The following is a 21092-nucleotide window of genomic DNA, read 5'->3' as shown; positions in this document are numbered from 1 at the left end:
CCTCAACTTGGTTCATTTGGTCCATCTTACAGTCAAATTAGCTTTGCCGTTATTGCTTTTGAACCCCAAAAAGTCATGAGTTAGAGATTACCTCGTGGCATAGCTCATTAGATTGACACCTTTAGTAGAAAATTGAGACAACTTCACCTGCACCATATAAATAAATCTTCAACTTTATGTTACATATTCCACATAAATTTTTAGTTACTCGTTTACTACAGGACCCTTCCAAGAAAAGGCGTTTAGTTACCTCCCGTTTGAAATAGCTTACTTTTGAGCTTATACAAAACAACTTATACAAATAAATAAGTTACCTTGAATGTTTTGTAAAATGAATTTGGGTGTCTATCGAACTTTGATTTGTTGACACTAATTGATTATTGAAAATTAGTTTCTTGTAAAAAAATGGAATTAATTGGACTTGTTTTACAATGATCGAGTATTTTCTTAAATCATTTCTTTTTTTGGGTTTATAGATGCTCACCACCTGAAAACTCAGCAAACAAAGAAGATATTCTGAATTCGAACAAGATAATCACATAAAATGTCTACCATAATCTTAAAAGTTCATCCAATTTATTCAAATTAAGAGGTCCAAATTTGCTAAAACGGTTCAAAAATAATGGGAAGATACAATCAAGACCCATAATCTTAAGCATAATCATATGCTAGTTATAAATGATTGCATATTTTCATAATAATTAGGAGCCAAACGAGGCTTGATGAGAACTTCAAGAGGAGTAACTTTGATGTTGGTTGTTTCCACAACAGCAGTCATATCAATAGGCTCACTAGAAGTTTTCAAGACTTCAAAGGAGTGAAGAAAATTTGCAAGAGTCAAATAAGCACTTCGAAGAGCGAAAGATATTCCGGGACAAATTCTTCTTCCGCTTCCAAATGGTAAGAATTCAAAATGCTGACCCTTAACATCAACATCTTTATGAGTCGTAAGAAATCTCTCAGGCTTGAACTCCAATGGATCCGACCAAACACTAGGGTCGGTTTGGATCTTCCACAAGTTTGTGAATAGTCGAGTTCCTTTCTTCACATGGTAGCCACCAATTTTGCAATCTTCTCTAAATTCGCGAATTCCTGAGAGCGGAGATGCTGGATACAACCTTAGTGTTTCTTTGACAACGGCTTGAAGGTACACCAACTTATTTATATCTGATTCAGTAATGCATAGTCGCTCTTTGCCGATGTGGAGATCGATTTCTTCTTTAACTTTTTCCAGTGCATGAGGATTGTTCAATAATAAGCACAATGCCCATATGTGTGTTACACTGCTAGTGTCTGTTGCTCCCAAAACTAGTGCCTGCAAATTGAGTATAGATTATTTAACATTGTAAAATTTATTGCATACATGACATAGAATATTGCATGAATCCTTACATTATTGAAAATAACATATAAGTGTATATGTATTGAAATGGTGCTACCAAGCTAAAAAAAATCTTTATAAACTCTTAAATTCTTTTATAAATTTATTCATAATTATATAGTATCATGGGATTAAGTTTGCCATGACATATATATGGATACTATGATCAAATCAGATGGCTCACATATTTTACCGAATAATGTTATAAGATTTTCCAGAATCCATATACTTGCTACGGTCTCATATTTTAATGAATAACATATTTAAGCATCCAATATTAATCAAACGAGTTCTCAACTATAATAAATTCAAATCAGTGTGCCACAAGTTTATAAATGTAACATCAAAAAATATATCAGGACACAAAACTGCAACTTAAATTCATATATTTTTCATTCATATCACTAGAATATCAAAAGCACAACATACTGTATAAACAAAACGAATCTAAAAAGTCAAATGGTTTTTGTCTAAATTTGTGACCAAATACATTTGATCTTTTTTCTTAAATTTTATTTGAAGAGGAAGCATAATTTTACAAAAAATAATACAAATTTAACCACATCCCAAGACACTCAGATGAGATGACACAAATCCTTCTAATTTATAACTTAAGTTATGGGTTCAATATCAAACTTAGGTATGCATAGTGTTAAAATTCAGGGAGAATTTGTTGCGATTTGAGTCTCAATTACGCGTGGAGAATAATTGATTTACACCAACAAGATTAAACAACAAAAACCACAATACAAACTATAGCAACATTATCTATGGTCTATATATGTAGGTAATAAGAATATCGCTGTCTTTGGTAAAAAAAAATAGTGGATAACCGTTAGTTTAAAGCAGATGAACTTATAGCTTACAAACAAGCTTTTAGCTTATAGTCAATATGCTAGCTGATTGAATTTGTCGTGTTTGGTAAAATTATTGGTTGACCTAGCTTATAAGTATGAAATTACATAAAAAAAGATATGTCTAATTAATATTTAATTTTTTTTAAGTAAGATGACAGTGGTAAAATTGGAAGAAAAATGATAAGTTATAAGTTATAAGCTATAAGTTCATAAGCTACTTGAAATAGAGTTTTAAAAAATAAGTTATAACTAGTAAAATAAACTATAAACTCTTTTTAAAAAACTATTACCAAACAAGTGTTTTTTAGCCAAATGAACTTATAAGCTATAAGTTAGCTTATGTATCTTCCCGAACAGAGTCTATGAACGTACCAGAGTTGTGGCTTTGATGACAGTATCTGAATCAAATCCATGAATATTTGTTCCATCAATAGTAGAAAGCATCACATCCATAAAATCTTGATCTTTTTTACTCTTATCATCAACCCTCTTCTTCTTATGCTCATCTAACCACTCTGTCACAACACCATCCAATTCCTTAAAATTTTCCTTCATATTCTTCTCATGTCCACCAAAATCAAACAACCTTAAAAATGGAACAGCATCAGCAATAGGAAAAACACCAATCAAACGCATATAATCTCTCAAAGCATTCAAACATCGATTCGCTTCTTCTTCTTTCACCATCACACTCTCACCAAAATATCTCTTCCCAGCAACCATTTGAAGCGCGGTATTAAAAGCCAACTCATGAAACCATTTCTTCATCTCGACTAATAAATATCCCTTTTCGTCTTTTTTATTTTTCCAAGAACTAAAAAGTTCTCTGATCGAAGTTTGAACTTCAGACACACGAACGTGAGTTAATAGATCGATTCTATGATTTGATAGAAAACTTAACGTAACAATTTTCCTCATTTCGCGCCAAAAGGGACCGTAAGGTGCAAAACCAACCATGGCATAATTATATGTCATGTGTTCGAATGCAACGAGGTTTGGACGAAAGGACACAGCAATGTCGTTTGTTGTATAGCATTCTTTCACGGTTTCCCAATTGTTGATCACAAGAGTTGTTGCTGTGCCGAGTTTGATGGTGAAAAGAGGACCATGTTTGTCAGCCATGGCACCAAAAAGATGATGAGTTGCTGGAGATTTGCTTAAGAGAGGAAGGTGACCAATTATTGGCCATGCACCAGGAACCATTGGGGGTTGTTTGGTTTTGTTGGATTTGGAATGATGGAATAGAAATATGAAGAGAATGACTGTTGAAAGGAGAACAATTGCAATTGTGTTTTGAAAGAAATCCATTTGGGTTTTGTGAGAGTGATGAATGATGATGATTTTTTGAAGAGATTGGATTTGGGATATGTATTATATATTTCAATTTCTTAACTTTGTTTCAGTTTTTTTTTTAAAAAAAAAAGTGGAGAAAAGTTCATTTCATATTGTAATAATAAATATTATACTTATCTAAAAAAATTTCTTTTTAAGTATATCGATGAATCGATGTATTTAGTCTATATTATAGATCAGATACATCAATAATTTTATGAATCATAAAATAAGAAATAAATAGAAGATGTAATTTATTACTTAAACAAATTAAATAAATTTCTATGTCTTAAAATATAGTGAACTTTGAGTTTAGTCTCTAAAAATAAAATCGAAATGTTTTCGTCCTCAGAAAAAATTTTGGTTCATTTTTTATCCCTAATGACTAATTTATGTTTGTTTTTTTATATCTGTGATTGAAATATCGCATATATTATGCAGGAGTCAGAATTCAAACCCAAATTCAATACATTACACCTCACTTCTTGTTTTCTGATAAGACACCTTATTTTGTTTAGATATATGAAATTCAATGTTTTGGATTTTTACTGTCTTTCCGAACCAGTACTGAAAGTGGTCATTGTCACGCCTCCATTTTAAATTTTAATAGTCGCTTCTTTTTCAAAAAAGTTTTATACATTATTACTTGTCAAACACACAAACTTGTCAGTTGTCATACACACAAACCTGTTTTAAATTTGATGATATAAGTTTGTCAACCTGGGCTATTCCTACGTGAATTTTTTTTCAAACTGCACCTGTCAAAAGTCAAATACACCAAAATATCCTACTTGAGGAAAAATTAACCGAAATGCCCTAGTGCTTTTCTGTGAGTGGGACGCGCCATCCATAGGTCAGTGACCCTAGGAAGGACGCGCCATCCCCACCTTAGTGTCCTAATGAAGGACGCGCCATCCACAGCTTAGCGTCCTTAGTTTGTTTTTTTTTTTTTTCATTTTCGTTTTTGAAGGTAAGTGGGTAGGGTTTTGGAAGGGTTATAAGGGTTTTGAGGGTTAAGGGTTAGGAGGATTTTGAGGGTTAAGGGTTAGATGGGGTTTTGAGGGTTAGGGTTTAGGGTTTTTTTTTTTTTAAAGAAATTATTGAAAAAATTATACAAAAATTATATTAATTAATATAAACACACTACAACAATTTTTTTTTTTTTTTTGACATTTTGTATTTTTAGGGTTTTTAAGGGTTTTAGTTTTTTTTTTTATTATATATATTATGTTTCTATTTTACTTGTTTATCAACAAAACAAAAATTAGAAGTAAATAGAAAACAAAAGATTTTGAGGAAAAATCGTATTTAATATTATTTTTTTACAATACAATACAAAAAATTGCAAATTAATTGGAATTTGGACTAATTATCACGACCACGAGCACGACCACGACCACGACCACCACCACCACCAACGTCATCGTCACCTAAATGACCTCCAGTACCACATGTAGGAGCATGACGAACACGATCACCTCTTCGAAGTTCTCCTTGATGTTGTTCCACATCGTCTTGTTGATACTGAAAAGATGCAGTAGGATTACTCGAAATTGAGGCATTGAAAAAGTTTGATGTAGATGTGTCGTTGAACAAGGAGGTAAATGGCACACCAGAAAGGTTGTCAAAAATATTAGGATTATTAGGATCATCAAGAGTAATCAACTCATTAATCCATGACGAACCCACAGAGTTTTGAGTGTCGTAGGTATTGTGTTGGGGTGAAGTGAATAGGTTGTTGGGGAAATTTTGTTGGGCCGGTGTGTAGAAATTTTGTTGGGCTGGTGTGTGGAAATTTGGGTCATTAGATGGGTAGAAGTTTTGTTGGTCGTAGAAATTTGTTGTTGGTGGTGAGATGTAGGTTTGATGGTCATAGATTGGGAATTGGGGAGGGGTATAATCTAGGTATGGAGCTGATTGATTTTGTGTTGTGGTTTGCATGGGTGTTTGGTCAGGGTCAGGGGTAAATTCACGGGTTGAGGTAGATGGATTGTTTAGTGTGGGTGGGGGTTTGAAGAAGAACGGATTGAAGGTATTATAATACCACTCAAAATAAGAATTTGGAAGTTTATTTGCATGTGTGCCAGTTATCACCTTAGTGTGACGATTATTCCAATCGTCGATAAAACTTTCATATTCAACATCCCATCTATCTTTTGCTCCTCCACGCCTAGTTTGCTTGTGATATTTTGACATGTTTTCTGCTGGGCGCAATCTAGTTTGTTTGATTCCAAACTGGAGTTTAACTCGGTCGGTTTGGTGGTACTCCAAAATTTCAAAACATATTAGGTACGTGGTTGCAGACCAACAATGAGTGTCCTCCTCTATAGCATTAAGTGCTATGTCTTGATAAGGCCTCCAAATAAACTGCAAGTATAAAAAATGATTAAGATATTTGAAAGTGCATTATGAAAGTATAAATAAACTGCAAGTATGATGGATAAAAAAATGAATTGTTACGTCATCTCTAGTCATTTCATCGAGCCTACTCCTCATTGAAACTACATCGTGTGCTGGATTTCCACCATATTTTGTGCCACGAGATAGTACTCTGAAAAGAATTTATTAACATGATTAGTAATATATAATTTAAGCAGACATGTTTAAATATTCGAAAATAATATAGTTTATACTTACTCGAGTGCATAAGTGTGTCGTACTGTTTCAAAGAAGAGCCACTGAATCAGCAGCTGTGTTGCAATCTGGACAACAATATTCAGAAGCTTGTCAGAAACGGATTAAAGAAGCAATGCATAAAGCAAACTCACATCAAGTCATTGCTTTTGATCGACTCAATCAAACTTTCAGGGTAATGGAAACTGTCAATCACAACGAGGGTCGACCAATGGGTCGATTTCTGCTCAAGTTGGGTGAAAGCTGCTGTGATTGTGGAGAATTTCAAGCTTTACATTTGCCTTGTTCGCATGTTATTGCTGCATGCTCCCATGCTGCACAAGCTTATCAAGTTCATATACATGACGTGTACAAAGCTGCAAGTGTATTTTGTGTATACAATAACACCTTCCCGGGAATTCAAGACCAATCATATTGGCCCCAATATTATGGCCGTCGACTTTGCCCCGACCCAGCAATGAAAAGATGTAAGAGAGGTCGTCCGAAAAGTACGCGCATTAGGACGGAAATGGACGACGAGATCGAAACTTTGAATAAGTGTGCTTTATGTAGGGTGCCGGGCCATGATCGTAGGAATTGTCCAAATTCCAATTAATTTGCAATTTTTTTGTATTGTATTGTAAAAAATAATATTAAATATTATTATTGCACGATTTTGTTTTGTTGATAAACAAGTAAAATAGAAACATAATATATATAATAAAAAAAAAACTAAAACCCTTAAAAACCCTAAAAATACAAAATGTCAAAAAAAAAAAAAAAATTGTTGTAGTGTGTTTATATTAATTAATATAATTTTTGTATAATTTTTTTCAATAATTTCTTTAAAAAAAAAAAAACCCTAAACCCTAACCCTCAAAACCCCATCTAACCCTTAACCCTCAAAACCCTCCAAACCCTTAACCCTCAAAACCCTTCTAACCCTTCCAAAACCCTACCCCCTTACCTTCAAAAACGAAAATGAAAAAAAAAAAAAAAAAACCAACTCAGGACGCCGCCTTGGGGATGGCGCGTCCTTCACAAGGTCGCTGACCCCCCGTTGGCGCGTCCTTCATTATAACACTAAGCTGGGGATGGCGCGTCCCCCTCACAGGAAAGTGCTAGGGTATTTCGGTTAATTTTTCCTCAGGTAGGATGTTTTGGTGTATTTGACTTTTGACAGGTGCACTTTGAAAAAAAATTCATTCCTACGTGCCTTTTATTTGGTGGGACCGAGGTCCATTTGTTACAGATTAAAAAAATAGTGATTTTGATGCAAAATAATTTATAGATTAGTTTTTAAAGATTTTTAGAAAAGTTGAATTTAATTTGTGTTTGTTTATTATAATAAAAATCACTGTTTTAAATAAAATAATCTTTAGTTTGTTTGGATACAACTTATAAAAGTGATTTTTTTAATTACAAATAACTTTCTTCTTTTAGCATTTCTTTTCTCTCTCCTAATAAATTTTTTTTATTTAGTAGTTTCTCATTTTTAGCTATTTTCTGATTATTTTTAGCTTCTGATTATTTTAAAAATCTGTAACAAACAGATGCAAAACAATTAAAAGTGATTATTTTTATAAAAAAAAAGTTTTTTTTTCTAAAATAAGCTATAACAAACGGTCTCACTGTATTTTTTTATTAGGGAAAAAGAAATTATCCTACTTTTTTGAAAAAAAATTCTAGTGTTTCTGGTGTGTGACAGATCAGATGGCACCTTTAGGAAGGCAGTCATCTGAGCAAAAAAAATTCACTCAATGGTGTCAAAAGTTTTGGTAACATTTATTTTTGGTGCTAGGTGCAAGATAAAGACAGTCTTTAATATTCCTGCCATGAATCAAGCCTCTTTGTTCCTTAGAGATGAAGGTAGGCATAATTTGGATAAGTTTATTAGCAAGCACCTTATATATGACTTTAAACTTGAAATTAACCATTGCAATGGGCCTATATTTTTCAATAGCATCTGCATTAGAGGTAGATATTTTTCCTTTAGGCCCCTCATGGTTCTTTTTCACCCTCTGAATTTTACTTTTTTGCCCTTCAATAAAAACTTCGGTTTCTACGAACCAAATTTTTTTTGCCTTGAAAAAAAAATTCGGTTTCTGTTAACCGAAATTTTCCTGAATTTGAACTAGAAAAAACTTCGGTTTCTGCGAATCAAAGTTTTTATCAAGGGCAAAGTTGGAATATTGGGGGGTATAAAAGATACATGGGGGGCCCGGAGAGAAAATATCTTAGAGGTATTAGTAGGGGTGGCAAAACGGGCCGGGCCCGTCAGGCTGACCCGTTTAACCCACCATTGTTGGCGGCCCGGGCTGAGGTTTTCGGCTCGCTACCTTAAGGTGGTCCGCCCCCGCCTAAAAAACGGGGCGGGGTGGGGCGGGGCGGGTTAGTCCGCGGGCTTTTTAATTTTTTATATTTTTTTACTTTTACTGAAAATTGGGCTTAGAATAAGGAGCCCAAATTTCAATCCAGTAATATTTTTCTCTCATATAAAACTTCACGTTTCTTTTTCCTGCCAAAATTAGGGTTGTTTGTTTCATTCATTCATTTCATCCGCCGTCGTACTCCCTTTATGCTAGTATTTATCCTTTTATCTTATATTGTAATGAATTACTTATTAACTTAGTTGATGTTTCTGTTAGTTTAATTAAGGGTAATTGTAAGTGTTAGTTTAATTAAGGGTAATTGTAAGGAATTACTTATTAACTTAATTAAATGTTTCTGTTAGTTTAATTATCTCTATTCTCTACTGTAATCTTCTCTCAACTCTTAATTATCCCTATTTTCTGTTAGTTTAAAAATAGGAGGTAAGAATTTTAAGGAATTGTGAAGTTATAATTCAACCTGTTTAACTTCACAATCTTCTCTCAATGCAATTTGCTAGTATTTTTTTTAATATCAACTAGGAGGTAAGAATTGTGAAGTTATAAGTCAAACTATTAAAAAAAAAAAGTATTTGGCGGGCCGGCCCGCCAACCCGCCAACTCGCCAATAAACGGGCGGGCTTGAGTTGTTGAACCCGGACGCCTAAGTTGCCCCGCCCCGCTTTTGGGCGGGCTTAAACGGGGCGGGCCTAAACGGGGTGGGCATGCCCACTTTGCCACCCCTAGGTATTAGGAATCAAATTTTGAATGTTCAAAGAAACACAAGAAAGGGGTTTTGAATTGGGTTTTTAATGATTAAAACTTTTCAACCAAAACAAACTTGACAAACAAGTGATAACAAGTAAAGATCAACAAGGAATTTTTATACTGGTTCACCGTTAACTAGGTTACTTCAGTCAACTTGCCAGAGTAAAGTCGCCTTATCACAAGGAGTTAATCCACTATAATCATATTGATTACAACCTCACTAACCTATTTTAAATGACTTCTTGAGGCAACTGACTAAACCTAATCCCTCAAGGATATTAACCAAGTATATTTACAACAGACTTCGTGTTTACAAGATTGCTTCTCAATAAGCATATTACACAAATTGAAATACAAGGTATACACTTATAAAATTATAGACAATTTACAACACTAAGTGTTTACAGAATTTACAACAGAATTTACAAGAATGTGCAAGACTATGTTGTTGTTAAATTCTCTTGATCATTCTTTAAATAGCCGATGAAAAATTGTACCGTTGGAATTTGAGAATGGAAGCTTTCTAGCTTAGCTTTAATTTGAGAATGGAAGCTTTCTAAATCTTTGACTTCGTATATGTATTTAATTAAAGCTTGATAAGATCTTCATCATTCCTTCGTAATCTGAGAATATGATTTTGTAGTAAATGTGTAGAGCTGCTTCTCAAAGTCTGTAGTCCAAAGCTAGTGATACCTAGTCCAAAACATGTCTTGTCCAGAACCTTGTAGTTCAGAGTCCAGAATCACTTCATTGATGGTTTAAAATCAACTTTTTCTTTTCTTATTTTTTGCACGTTTAATAAAACGATTTGTGTACAAAATTGTTCTATATGTTTTGTTATCATCAAAACTTAAGGATATGGTTGCATAACCAAACTTGTTCAAACAAAATCAAGGTATTAGCATTCAAGTTTGGCATTAACCACCATGAGCATAATTTAATTGTTAGGAAAATTGCATTTTATATGCAGGGTCAGAGTTCAAACTCAAAATCTCTCACTTATACACTTCAAGAAGTAAATTTCAAGCCCACCAGACAATTTGTCAAAAAAAAGTAGACACTATGATGACATCCTTATTCACCCTAACCTAAATATATTAATAAAAGAAACAATAAACCATATACAGGGGCCTTATCTTTACTTATCTTTAATTACTTCAAAAGATATAGATAAAAAATAAAGGAGCTAATCGAACAATTTTAAATTATCCCTTAAAAGCTCCTCCCTAATAAAGAAAACAAAGAAACCCAACACCTTTCCAAAAAAAACAAAGAAACCCAGCAAATAAGACATATGGGAATAACTCTAGTTGACAAACTTATATGATCAAATTTGGTAAAGTCTTTCATCGTGCACAAGTCGTAAATATTATTATAATAAATACGAATTTTATAAAATTTATCGTTGGATTGAAAGTTTATATTATATAGATCATTAATAATATTTTTTGAAAAAATTGAAAAACATTTGATATGTTATTGAGAACTATTGAGATCAAAGATTTATGAGTTTTTATTGAATACAGTTAATCTTGATGGCTCTCAATAACATATCAAATTATTTTTAATATTTTTATAGAATCATCACATCATTCATCACCTTCACAAAACCCAAATGGATTTCCCTCAAAATACAATTGCAATTGTTCTCCTTTCAACAATCATTCTCATAAGTTTATTCCATCACTCAAAATCCAACAAAACCAAACAACCCCCAATGGTTCCTGGTGCATGGCCAATAATTGGCCACTTTCCTCTCTTGAGCAAATCTCAAGCAACTCATCATCTTTTTGGTGCCATGGCTGACAAACATGGTCCTCTTTTCACCATCAAACTCGGCACAGCAACAACTCTTGTGATCAACAATTGGGAAACCGCGAAAGATTGCTATAAAACGAATGACATTGCTGTGTCATATCGTCCCAACCTCGTTGCATGCAAACACATGACATATAATTATGCCATGGTTGGTTTTGCACCTTACGGTCCCTTTTGGCGCGAAATGAGGAAAATTGTTACGTTAAGTTTTCTATCAAATCATAGAATCGATCTATTAACTCACGTTCATGTGTCTGAAGTTCAAACTTCGATCAGAGAACTTTTTAGTTCTTGGAAAAATAAAAAAGACGAAAAGGGATATTTGTTAGTCGAGATGAAGAAGTGGTTTCATGAGTTGGCTTTTAATACCGTGCTTCGAATGGTTGCTGGGAAGAGATATTTTGGTGAGAGTGTGATGGTGAAAGAAGAAGAAGCGAATCGATGTTTGAATGCTTTGAGAGATTATATGCGTTTGATTGGTGTTTTTCCTATTGCTGATGCTGTTCCATTTTTAAGGTTGTTTGATTTTGGTGGACATGAGAAGAATATGAAGGAAAATTTTAAGGAATTGGATGGTGTTGTGACAGAGTGGTTAGATGAGCATAAGAAGAATAGGGTTGATGATAAGAGTAAAAAAGATCAAGATTTTATGGATGTGATGCTTTCTACTATTGATGGAAGAAAAATTCATGGATTTGATTCAGATACTGTCATCAAAGCCACAGCTCTGGTATGTTCATATATAGTATTATTGGTTACATCGAGTATTCTCAACACACAACTGAGACTGAAATGGATGACAAACTCTTTCTAAAAGTTTTAATGCTGATGCAAACCCAAATTCGGGATCAAACACCAAACATTGGTTAAACTTTGAGAGATTTGTATCCTTTCATATTAGCATTTTGGGATATTGTTTAATTTGTACTCCCTCCGTAACACTTTATAAGCAAAAATGTACTTTCTATGTTCATTGTATATTTAATGTATCTGGTCCACAATATAGGTCAGATACATTGAATATATAATGAACCTAAAGTGTTATGGAGGGAGTATTATATCTTGTGAAATTATGCTTCCTCTTCAAATAAATTTTATGAAAAAAGATCAAATGTATTTGGTCCCAAATTTAGACAAAAATCATTTGACTTTTTAGATTTGTTTTACTTATATTTCGTTTATTCTAGTGATATAAATGAAAAATTTATGAATTTATGTTGAAGTTGTGTCCTGATATATTTTTTTATGTTGCATAACTTCTAGCACACTGATTTGAATTTTTCGTAGTTGAGAATTCGTTTGATCAATATTGGATGCTTATATATGTTATAATTACTTGTTTTTTGAGTTTGATTTAGAAAGTTGGATAACGAGTCATTTGATTTTAATCTGAAATGATATCTGATTATAAGATAAGATTTTGTAAAATGCATGATTGCTGCTTGGTTATAACGTATGCATCTAATCTATAAATTGATGTATTTAGTCTATATTATAGATTAAATACATTAATTATTCAATAAATTTAGGAAAAAAAAATTACTTATACAATGAGACCGGATGGAGTATATGGATTTTTTAAAATCTTATCACATTATACAGTAAAATATGTGAGCCATCTGATTTGATCATTAGATCCATATCATGGCAAACTTTCTCCCATGTTACCATATAATTATGAATAAATTTATATAAGAATTTTTTTTAGTAATATAAGCATTCATACAATATTCTATGTCATGTATGCCAATATATTTTACAATGTTAAATAATCTATACTCAACTTGCAGGCACTAGTTTTGGGAGCAACAGACACTAGCAGTGTTACACACATATGGGCATTGTGCTTACTATTGAACAATCCTCATGCACTGGAAAAAGTTAAAGAAGAAATCGATCTCCACGTCGGCAAAGAGCGACTATGCATTATAGAATCAGATATAAATAAGTTGGTATACCTTCAAGCTGTTGTCAAAGAAACGCTAAGGTTGTATCCAGCATCACCACTCTCAGGAATTCGTGAATTTAGAGAAGATTGCAAAATTGGTGGCTACCATGTGAAGAAAGGAACTCGACTATTCACGAACTTATGGAAGATCCAAACCGACCCTAGTGTTTGGTCGGATCCATTAGAGTTCAAGCCTGAGAGATTTCTTACTACTCATAAAGATGTCGATGTTAATGGTCAGCATTTTGAATTCTTACCATTCGGAAGCGGAAGAAGGATTTGTCCTGGAATATCTTTCGGACTTCGAAGTGCTTATTTGACTCTTGCAAATTTTCTTCATTCCTTTGAAGTCTTGAAAACTTCTAGTGAACCTATTGATATGACTGCTGTTGTGGAAACAACCAACATCAAAGTTACTCCTCTTGAAGTTCTCATCAAGCCTCGTTTGTCTCCCAACTATTATGAAAATATGTAATCAATTATAATTAGCATATGATTCATGCATAAGATTATGGATCTTGTATTGCATCTTCCAATCATTTTGGAACCGTTTAAGCAAATTTGGACCTCTTAATTTGAATAAATAAGACGAACTTTTAAAATTAGTACTCCCTTATATTATTTTGGTGATTGATATTTATACAATGTATACGAAGTTATTATTTGATTTTGTTTTTGTCTTAGCCCGCGTTTGGTATCACCGTGAGTATGCTAGAATCATGGCGATCCACCATGATTTTACAGAAGCTACAGAGTGAGTGTAGCTTTTGGCAAATCCTGTAGCATCAGTAAAATCACGGTAGATCAGTGTGATTATGATATACCTACCGTGATACCAAACATACACTTAACCATTCGGGAGTTAAAAGTTCATGAGGTTAAAGTCTGACATACTTGAAAAAGTCTCTAAGTCCGGCTTAGTTAAACTAGGAATGACCGAGATTGTTACAAACTACAACTCCGTATACAAATTACAACCTCGAGTATCAGCCTGTTCCAGCACGAAGCAGCCAAAGTCGTTCCCTGTGTCGCTCACAACAGCTGACAGTTCCCATTTTCCGTTTCCATCAGGTCCATCTGCCTCTACGTTAAGTTTATAGCATCTAGGACCAGGGCTTCCATCTAATATCAGAAACCGATGTTGGAACATGCGACATATCTACGGAAGAATAAAATCTGTATATTTATTAAAGCAGTGATTCGTCTCAATTGCTCTCTTTTATGCCATGATGTACTAATGTACTGCTACCCAGTACCCGCTCCTACATCTCCTATTAAGGAGTGGCTTCTATGTAAGGCATGGAATACATCGCTCTGTTTTCAAACATATCCTAGTTAAAAACAAATATAATTTGGTGAATTCTTCGGTACACATATAATTTTGCACAAAATATTCTCAAAATAACTTGATTTTAAGGCATATCTTCATATTCCATATTAAGAATAGCAAAATTCTTAAAGATGGCAACGAAAGAAGAGAAACCTATGAAATTCACGAGAAAAAAGAGAAAGTAATTGATCAATTTTCTATATTGATTATGATGAAATAAAAAAGTGAGTACCGATGACTCTCAGTCATGAGGTTTTAGCGTCATTTTAGAGTCATTTATGAACTGTTTTAGTCAAGTTTGCAAGAATTTGAAGATTTGGATGCATAGCTCAGAAAAAGGTGGTTTCAGCCCAATAATATGAAGAATTTTAGAAGACACCTAACATTGTTGTCTGTGCCTTGCATAGAGTGTGCTGCGCCTCGTGCAGCTTTGAAGAAAAGCAGGCAATTCAGCTCTAGCAGCATGTGCCTCGCGTAGCTTCTTGCATTAGATCATGATTTCCATTAGATCATGATTTCGTATTCAAGAAAGTTCAAGTTATCAATCACAAGCATCATGATCAAAATCTAACAATGGTAGCTCCAACTAGAAAGCCTATTGTTTGGTGTTTTGGGTTGTTACAAAATAAAATCATTTTGCAAGATATATTAGATTTCAATTTGTTTGTTGCACAGATTAAGTGTCTTGGGAGTGGTTAGGAGAAAATGTATCAAGAGCAAATTATGTACCAATGATTTGAGTCTATAAAATGTTATACTCAATAATATGCATTAAAAACCTTTGTTTATACTTCTACTATTTCCCGACTGCACCCTTCCCATCCCCGACACCAACATGACTCATTCAAATTTCGACTAGAAATACATGAATGGAATGAAAAAAACAACTGAAGACCCTGAAACCACCAATCTCAATGATTCAAACCTGACTCAAAAACCTACCAATGCTGACAATACCTCAACAAAGGATATGGACCACTCAATAACGTAGCAACAAAACAATTTGAAGACTTAGGACTATGAGAGAACATTGATAAGAGTGGCACAAAGGTCAACCACCTAACCTTATCATATTGCCCCATTGGAAATATGAACATATCACAATCAAGTAGATGAAGCAGGCTCTTCAACTTTCTTCTCTGAATCTTCTTTGCTTTCTTTTTCTGGTGCAGCAGATACTTGCTGCTTAGTTTTGTCCTCAGATTTCTCTTCAACTTGCTTTTCTGCATCTGATTTCCCTTCAACACTCAAATTCTCAAGTTGAACAGCAGCAGCGGATGCATCCTCGTTTTCTTCTCTGTTCTGGGGTTCAGCAATTTCTTGGAATGTTTCTATGAACCTTTTGCAATCTAACAGCAAGACAAAGTAATAGTTACTAGTTAGTATATGTCGTACATTTACACTCTGCAATTAAAGCACCAGCAAAACAATAATATTTCCTGTCCAGTGCAAAAATAGCATCTGTAACTATATAGCCGTTAACTTGAAATAGTGAATTGTTAGTAATCCAATGGAAAGACAGCAGCAATGACCTAAATATGAGCACTAAACCATTCTACAGAATAAAGCTAGTATAAAAAACCATATTATCATTAAATGTGCCACAGGATGACAGGATCATGTTTAGTCAAAAACTGTGTCTTACTCACCCGTCCCCAACATACAACTAACCCTGCCCATCATCATAAGCAGGGAAAAGCATTGTAAAAAAAAGGTGCACATTCTAGCAAGGACAAACAATTAATACACTACACACTACTTTTTAAAGTGAAACTAGGATAATTAGCAATCATGCAAACACGCAGGTGGCATCTAAGCTGCAAACACATCAGAGATTCCTTGGGTAATATCATACCCTCATAGAAAACAAATTCATATCAGTCGCATTCACATCTTCAAGTTTGGAACTCTAAACAATTTGTAAATGATTGTATGAAATATGTACTTGTAGTAGAAGATTGAATTTGAATTCCATAACATAAAATCAAGGAAAAAAATACAATTGATACACATCCAAACAATCACTATAAGCCTCTAAAACAAATAGTTTCAACATAATTTCATTCAACAAGAATTATTTTACAAATAAACTCAAGAGGAACCTAACCTACACACCACTGCCATTTTATACACAAAACAAAGAAATAGAAAACTCAAATAATGGCAAATCGTTTTTCACAAATAATCATTTCAAAACACAATGGCACAACTAACGCCTACTGAATAAGTGAAACACATTAACAGACATAAACAAAGGAATACATGTAAACGCTACTTCAGTAACCCATCTTAGAAGTTAGAATCAGCATCTAAGCCAACAACCCCAACATGATTTTAATGAAATAGCACAAAGACACAACATGTAAAAGCTACTTCAGTAACCCATCTTAGAATCAACACCTAAAGCCAACAACGCCAATAATATTTTCATGAATGAAATAGCACAAATATTGACTATACAAAACCACAAATTCATCTTAAAGTTAAGTTCACAGAGCAGTGAACTTTGAACATTCCATATTCAAAAATATCTAAAAACTAAATAAAATGTTTACTGAAATAATTATATTAGGCTGCAAATATCTAGTTGGCGAAGAACAAAACACTCTGCTTAATTGGCTAATGACTAACACTTAAAAAGCAAATACTAATACCAGCAACAAATACATGAGTTTAGTAGATTTATTTGGAAACTCGACATTCAGCCCAAGAAAAACTAATCCAGGGGACTAACCACGCCGTCCACTACCCAAATGAAGCCAGAACAAAGCCCTATATACGGCACCAGGAGGTTTCGAACGTGAGATCTAGAGAGGAGCACACTCTCAGGTCCCAAGCCTAATACATGAATTTAGTAGTTTTTTTGGAAACTCAATATACAACCTAAGGAGGACGAACTAATCAAGGGGCCCAATACCACATTCCATATTGGAGCCCCTATTGAAGACACAAAGCAAATCCCTATATGGACTAGCGAGGAGAACACTCTCAAGTCACAAGCATACACCATGAGGCCAGCAGGCCCCAACCCCTAGGGTTTAGTATATTTAACTAAATCAATCAGTACAACTACAAAACCAAGGAATATCAAACCCAAAAACACTTATAAATCAAACAAATCAAAACATAGTTTACCAATGGTACAATTTAAACAAAAAAATAAAGAGATCAAAAGAATGTTTACTTTCAATTGATGCAAATCGAATGCAGAAAAGTTCATCTTTCAATTCACCATCAGCAAAATCCCTTGCATGCCAAACACAAGATTTCTCATTCCCAGCATGCTCTTGCACAGTCATCTTAGGCAAAACTAACCAAAACAAACAACAAAAAATCAATTAAATTTCAAAAAATCAAAAATGCAAAAAGCAATATCAACAATATACTCACTGAGATGATTAGCACAGATCTTGAGAATCTTCGATTGTCTCATAAGAAGCCTAACTTTTCCAGTAACTTTATGCTTCAAAAACTTCACAGTTCCAGCACCACGTTCCTTCCATTGGTTCCCTTCCTTATCAAAACGGTACAGTTTCGCTTTGCTACAAACAAATCAATCAAACAAAAATTCAAAAAAAAAAATCACAAATTCAAATCGATCGTTTGAGAGAGAAAGAGATAACATACAGGTCGAGAATAACTTCTTCGTCTTCTTCTCCGGTGGAAACAGCGACCTCTTCGAGTCTGACGATCGGAGCGACTTGAGCGCCGGTGTCTTCGTCCTCGCCGGCGGGAACATCTTCCTCTTCGTGGTGATCGGTGCTTGATGACATGTTGTTGATTGAAATTGTAGAGAGAGAGAGAGTGTGAGGGGTTAATAGGGTTTTTAGGTTTATATAAAAAGATGAAAAAGCGAAAAAGATGAGTGTGATTATATACAGCGATAAAGTGCTGTGAAATTACGCAGTTGTTCGGATTAGCCGGTGGATGATTGACACGTCTATTTTATAAAGATGAAAAATCGAAGAAAATATGAGTGTAATTTTATACAACGATAAAGTTATAAACCAAAAAAAAAAAAAATACAACGATAAAGTGCTGTGAGATTTACATAGTCTTTTGTTACAGATGGTTAGAGCTGTCAAAACGAGCGGCATTGTCAAAATGAGCGGCCTGGCTCAACTCGGGCCGGCTTGGTCGGGCTTCGGGCTTTATCGGATCGGGCTAAAAAGTCCGGATAAAAAATGGGCTATGAAAATTAGTGTCCGAGTCTGGGTCGGTACGGGTAGTCGGGCTTTTGGGCTGGCCCGAATTTTTTATTTAATTTTTTTTATTTTACTTTTTATGTTAAAACTTAACATTATAAATAACTAAAAAACTACTGCGCTTTGTTGTGCATATCAAAATTGGACTTTCAAATTAATTACTACGTTATGTTAATCAATACTCTTATATTATAAATATACCATATAGGATAAAAAAAACTCTCGCGCGCCCTATTTTTACTCACCCGCTACCTATAAGTTTCTCGCGCGCCTTATTTTTACTCATCTGCTACCTACGAGTTTTTCGCATGCTCTATTTTTACACACCCGCTACTTCCGAGTTTCTCTCACCCGCTATTTTTACTCGTCCGCTACCTACGAGTTTCTCGCGCCCTATTTTTACTCATCCCTTACCTACGAGTTTCTAGAGCGGCATATTTTTACTCATCCGCTATCTATGAGTGTTTCGCACGCCCTATTTTTACTCACACGCTATTTATGAGTTTCTCGTGCGCTGTATTTTTACTCATCACCTACCTAAGAGTTTCTCGCGCCCCGTATTTATAGTCATCTGCTACCTACGAATGCGCTCTATTTTTACTCATCCGCTACCTACGTGTTTCTGTGCGTCGTATTTTTACTCATCCGCTACGTAGGTAGCGGATGATATTTGAGACACTTGTAAAGTGGCAAAATAAACTCTTATAATACAAACTAAGTTAAAATCATCTAAAACAAGTTACTTATATTATTTATTTTGAAAAAAAAAATTATAAATTATTCGGGCTTGCGGGCCGCCCGTGGCCCATTCGGGCTAGCCCATATTTTAATCGGGCTTTTATCGGGCCGGGCTAAAAAGCCCGAAAAAAATCGGGCTAGAATTTTTGAGGTCCAAGCCTGGGAAAAAATCGGCCTTGGCGGGCCGGCCCATTCGGGCTAGCCCATTTTGACAGCTCTATAGATGGTAATGCTAATGAATGGTTGAGATTTGTATTTTTTTTTTAACACTGCCACATGTTTAAGTATGAGATCGTCAAATTCGATCTCAGTTGACATAAATGTTAAAATTCATAGGTTGGATATTATGATTGAGGTTTGAACTTCAATCGCTTCATATATTGTGTGTGAGTTTTCAACGACTTATTATTTAATTTATTTATAAATAAAAAATATATATAGTAGAGTAGACTCATGTTATCTAATCTATACGCTCTTGAGTGGTATCAGTTTTCTGGATATAAAAGATGAATGTTTTGATATGTAGGGATTTTAACATGCATCAATTTTCTAGGTGATGGATCATGCAACACTTTTTCGATTAATTTTTAATGTTTGATTTTGCGGATCTATGAGATTCAAAATTGGACTATGTATTTTGGGGATCCAACTCCTCTAAAGTGAGTAATTTTAGCAATTGATTAACAAATCATGAAGTTGTTAGAATAACAACCATTTTGATTTATTCTTTTATAAAAAAACAACCCTTTTGATTTCCTTAATTTAACACTTTATTGACATTAGAAGATTCAAATTGAAGGTTGTTTAGTTCGCTTATTTAAGCGAGATGAATTGAGATTTGGAACCATCACTACTAGTTTGTGTGTCCTGTCTAACTCGCCAATAGAATGAACGGTGACAGGGCGAGACTAGTTGGTCCGTCAAGTCCTAATATTGTACCGACATGTAGAGTTGTCAAAATGGAATGAGATTTTTTTTGTGACCCTATCAATTTTCTCGCGCGTTTTACAAATTTACCAAAATTCCCTGTTCCGCAGCTTAGGTAGCGAACACCCCTCAAAAACACTCTACCTTTATAACATCCTCTACTTAAGTAGCGGATGACATTTACAAAAAATTTTCTCATTTTTATAACGTCTACTACTTAAGTACTAGAAAGGTAAAAAGGAAAAGACAAAGAAACTTGTAGGGCGGTAAAAGAAAATCTCAAATGGATTAACCTATATAGGCTGGCCCGCAAGTCCAAAAAATGTAGGGTTTGGCCCTTAAAATTCTTACCCGAATTTTTCAAGGGCATTTTAGCCCACAACTAAAAAACTTGTTTAAAATAGTATGAGTTAGCCCATATATACCACGAATAGCCCGCAACATGCATAAACTAAAATTAACCCTTAAAATATAAAAAAATAAAACAAAAAATGTAACTTCTATACTAGCTTTCTTTTACTCAAAATTGCTTACTAGCTCGTACTATACCATTTTTTTTTTGTTTACAATAGAGTTGATGATCGACTTAAAACCTCTAACATACTATCATAACCCTACTAGACTACGTTGAAATTATTTTATTTATTGTTTCCTTTGCATTGGATACTACTTTTCATTATTATTATGAGTTCTAATTTGCTTCCTTTATATTATATATTTTTACTTCATCTCCCTTTCAAAATTATAATCAGCAATATAATTAATTAATATAGACATTTATTATTCACATATAAAATAAAACATTT

The 21092-nt window shown here is 34.0% G+C and overlaps 4 protein-coding genes across 4 annotated transcripts; 1 reads left to right on the top strand and 3 right to left on the bottom strand.

The window, feature by feature from the left end:
- Nucleotides 1-488: 488 nt before the first annotated feature.
- On the bottom strand, nucleotides 489-3591 carry LOC123908702 (cytochrome P450 82A3-like). The gene is made up of 2 exons (XM_045959415.1): nucleotides 2611-3591; nucleotides 489-1315 (listed from the first exon to the last, which is right to left on the bottom strand). The coding sequence occupies exons 1-2, from the start codon at nucleotides 3544-3546 to the stop codon at nucleotides 662-664; spliced, it is 1590 nt and encodes a 529-aa protein (XP_045815371.1). The 5' UTR covers nucleotides 3547-3591; the 3' UTR covers nucleotides 489-661.
- Nucleotides 3592-4935: 1344 nt separating this feature from the next.
- LOC123904754 lies at nucleotides 4936-6702 on the bottom strand. The gene is made up of 4 exons (XM_045954379.1): nucleotides 6697-6702; nucleotides 6208-6272; nucleotides 6031-6121; nucleotides 4936-5937 (listed from the first exon to the last, which is right to left on the bottom strand). The coding sequence occupies exons 1-4, from the start codon at nucleotides 6700-6702 to the stop codon at nucleotides 4936-4938; spliced, it is 1164 nt and encodes a 387-aa protein (XP_045810335.1).
- A 4233-nt stretch (nucleotides 6703-10935) lies between these two features.
- On the top strand, nucleotides 10936-13683 carry LOC123909192 (cytochrome P450 82A3-like). The gene is made up of 2 exons (XM_045959977.1): nucleotides 10936-11868; nucleotides 12929-13683. The coding sequence occupies exons 1-2, from the start codon at nucleotides 10936-10938 to the stop codon at nucleotides 13559-13561; spliced, it is 1566 nt and encodes a 521-aa protein (XP_045815933.1). The 3' UTR covers nucleotides 13562-13683.
- A 1468-nt stretch (nucleotides 13684-15151) lies between these two features.
- Nucleotides 15152-18260, bottom strand: LOC123909555 (ran-binding protein 1 homolog b-like). The gene is made up of 4 exons (XM_045960417.1): nucleotides 18044-18260; nucleotides 17807-17958; nucleotides 17601-17726; nucleotides 15152-15765 (listed from the first exon to the last, which is right to left on the bottom strand). Exons 1-4 carry the CDS (start codon nucleotides 18187-18189, stop codon nucleotides 15521-15523), a joined length of 669 nt encoding a protein of 222 aa, XP_045816373.1. The 5' UTR covers nucleotides 18190-18260; the 3' UTR covers nucleotides 15152-15520.
- Nucleotides 18261-21092: the final 2832 nt, after the last annotated feature.

The sequence above is a fragment of the Trifolium pratense genome, linkage group LG2 (assembly GCF_020283565.1).
Source record: "Trifolium pratense cultivar HEN17-A07 linkage group LG2, ARS_RC_1.1, whole genome shotgun sequence".
In the NCBI taxonomy this organism is placed as follows: domain Eukaryota; kingdom Viridiplantae; phylum Streptophyta; class Magnoliopsida; order Fabales; family Fabaceae; genus Trifolium; species Trifolium pratense.
Note: the sequence above shows the minus strand (reverse complement) of the source record. Positions and strands in the feature narration are given on the sequence as shown.

Coding starts and splice junctions, on each gene's coding strand:
- LOC123909192 (XM_045959977.1), top strand. CDS start 10,936: ATGGATTTCCCTCAAAATACAATTGCAATTGTTCTCCTTTCAACAATC. Junction 11,869..12,928: donor TCATCAAAGCCACAGCTCTG/GTATGTTCATAT, acceptor CTCAACTTGCAG/GCACTAGTTTTGGGAGCAAC.
- LOC123908702 (XM_045959415.1), bottom strand. CDS start 3,546: ATGGATTTCTTTCAAAACACAATTGCAATTGTTCTCCTTTCAACAGTC. Junction 1,316..2,610: donor TCATCAAAGCCACAACTCTG/GTACGTTCATAG, acceptor CTCAATTTGCAG/GCACTAGTTTTGGGAGCAAC.
- LOC123904754 (XM_045954379.1), bottom strand. Junction 6,122..6,207: donor CGACACACTTATGCACTCGA/GTAAGTATAAAC, acceptor AATTCTTTTCAG/AGTACTATCTCGTGGCACAA. Junction 5,938..6,030: donor ATGAAATGACTAGAGATGAC/GTAACAATTCAT, acceptor TTATACTTGCAG/TTTATTTGGAGGCCTTATCA.
- LOC123909555 (XM_045960417.1), bottom strand. CDS start 18,189: ATGTCATCAAGCACCGATCACCACGAAGAGGAAGATGTTCCCGCCGGC. Junction 17,727..17,806: donor GATCTGTGCTAATCATCTCA/GTGAGTATATTG, acceptor TGTTTTGGTTAG/TTTTGCCTAAGATGACTGTG. Junction 15,766..17,600: donor TCGATTTGCATCAATTGAAA/GTAAACATTCTT, acceptor TCTTGCTGTTAG/ATTGCAAAAGGTTCATAGAA.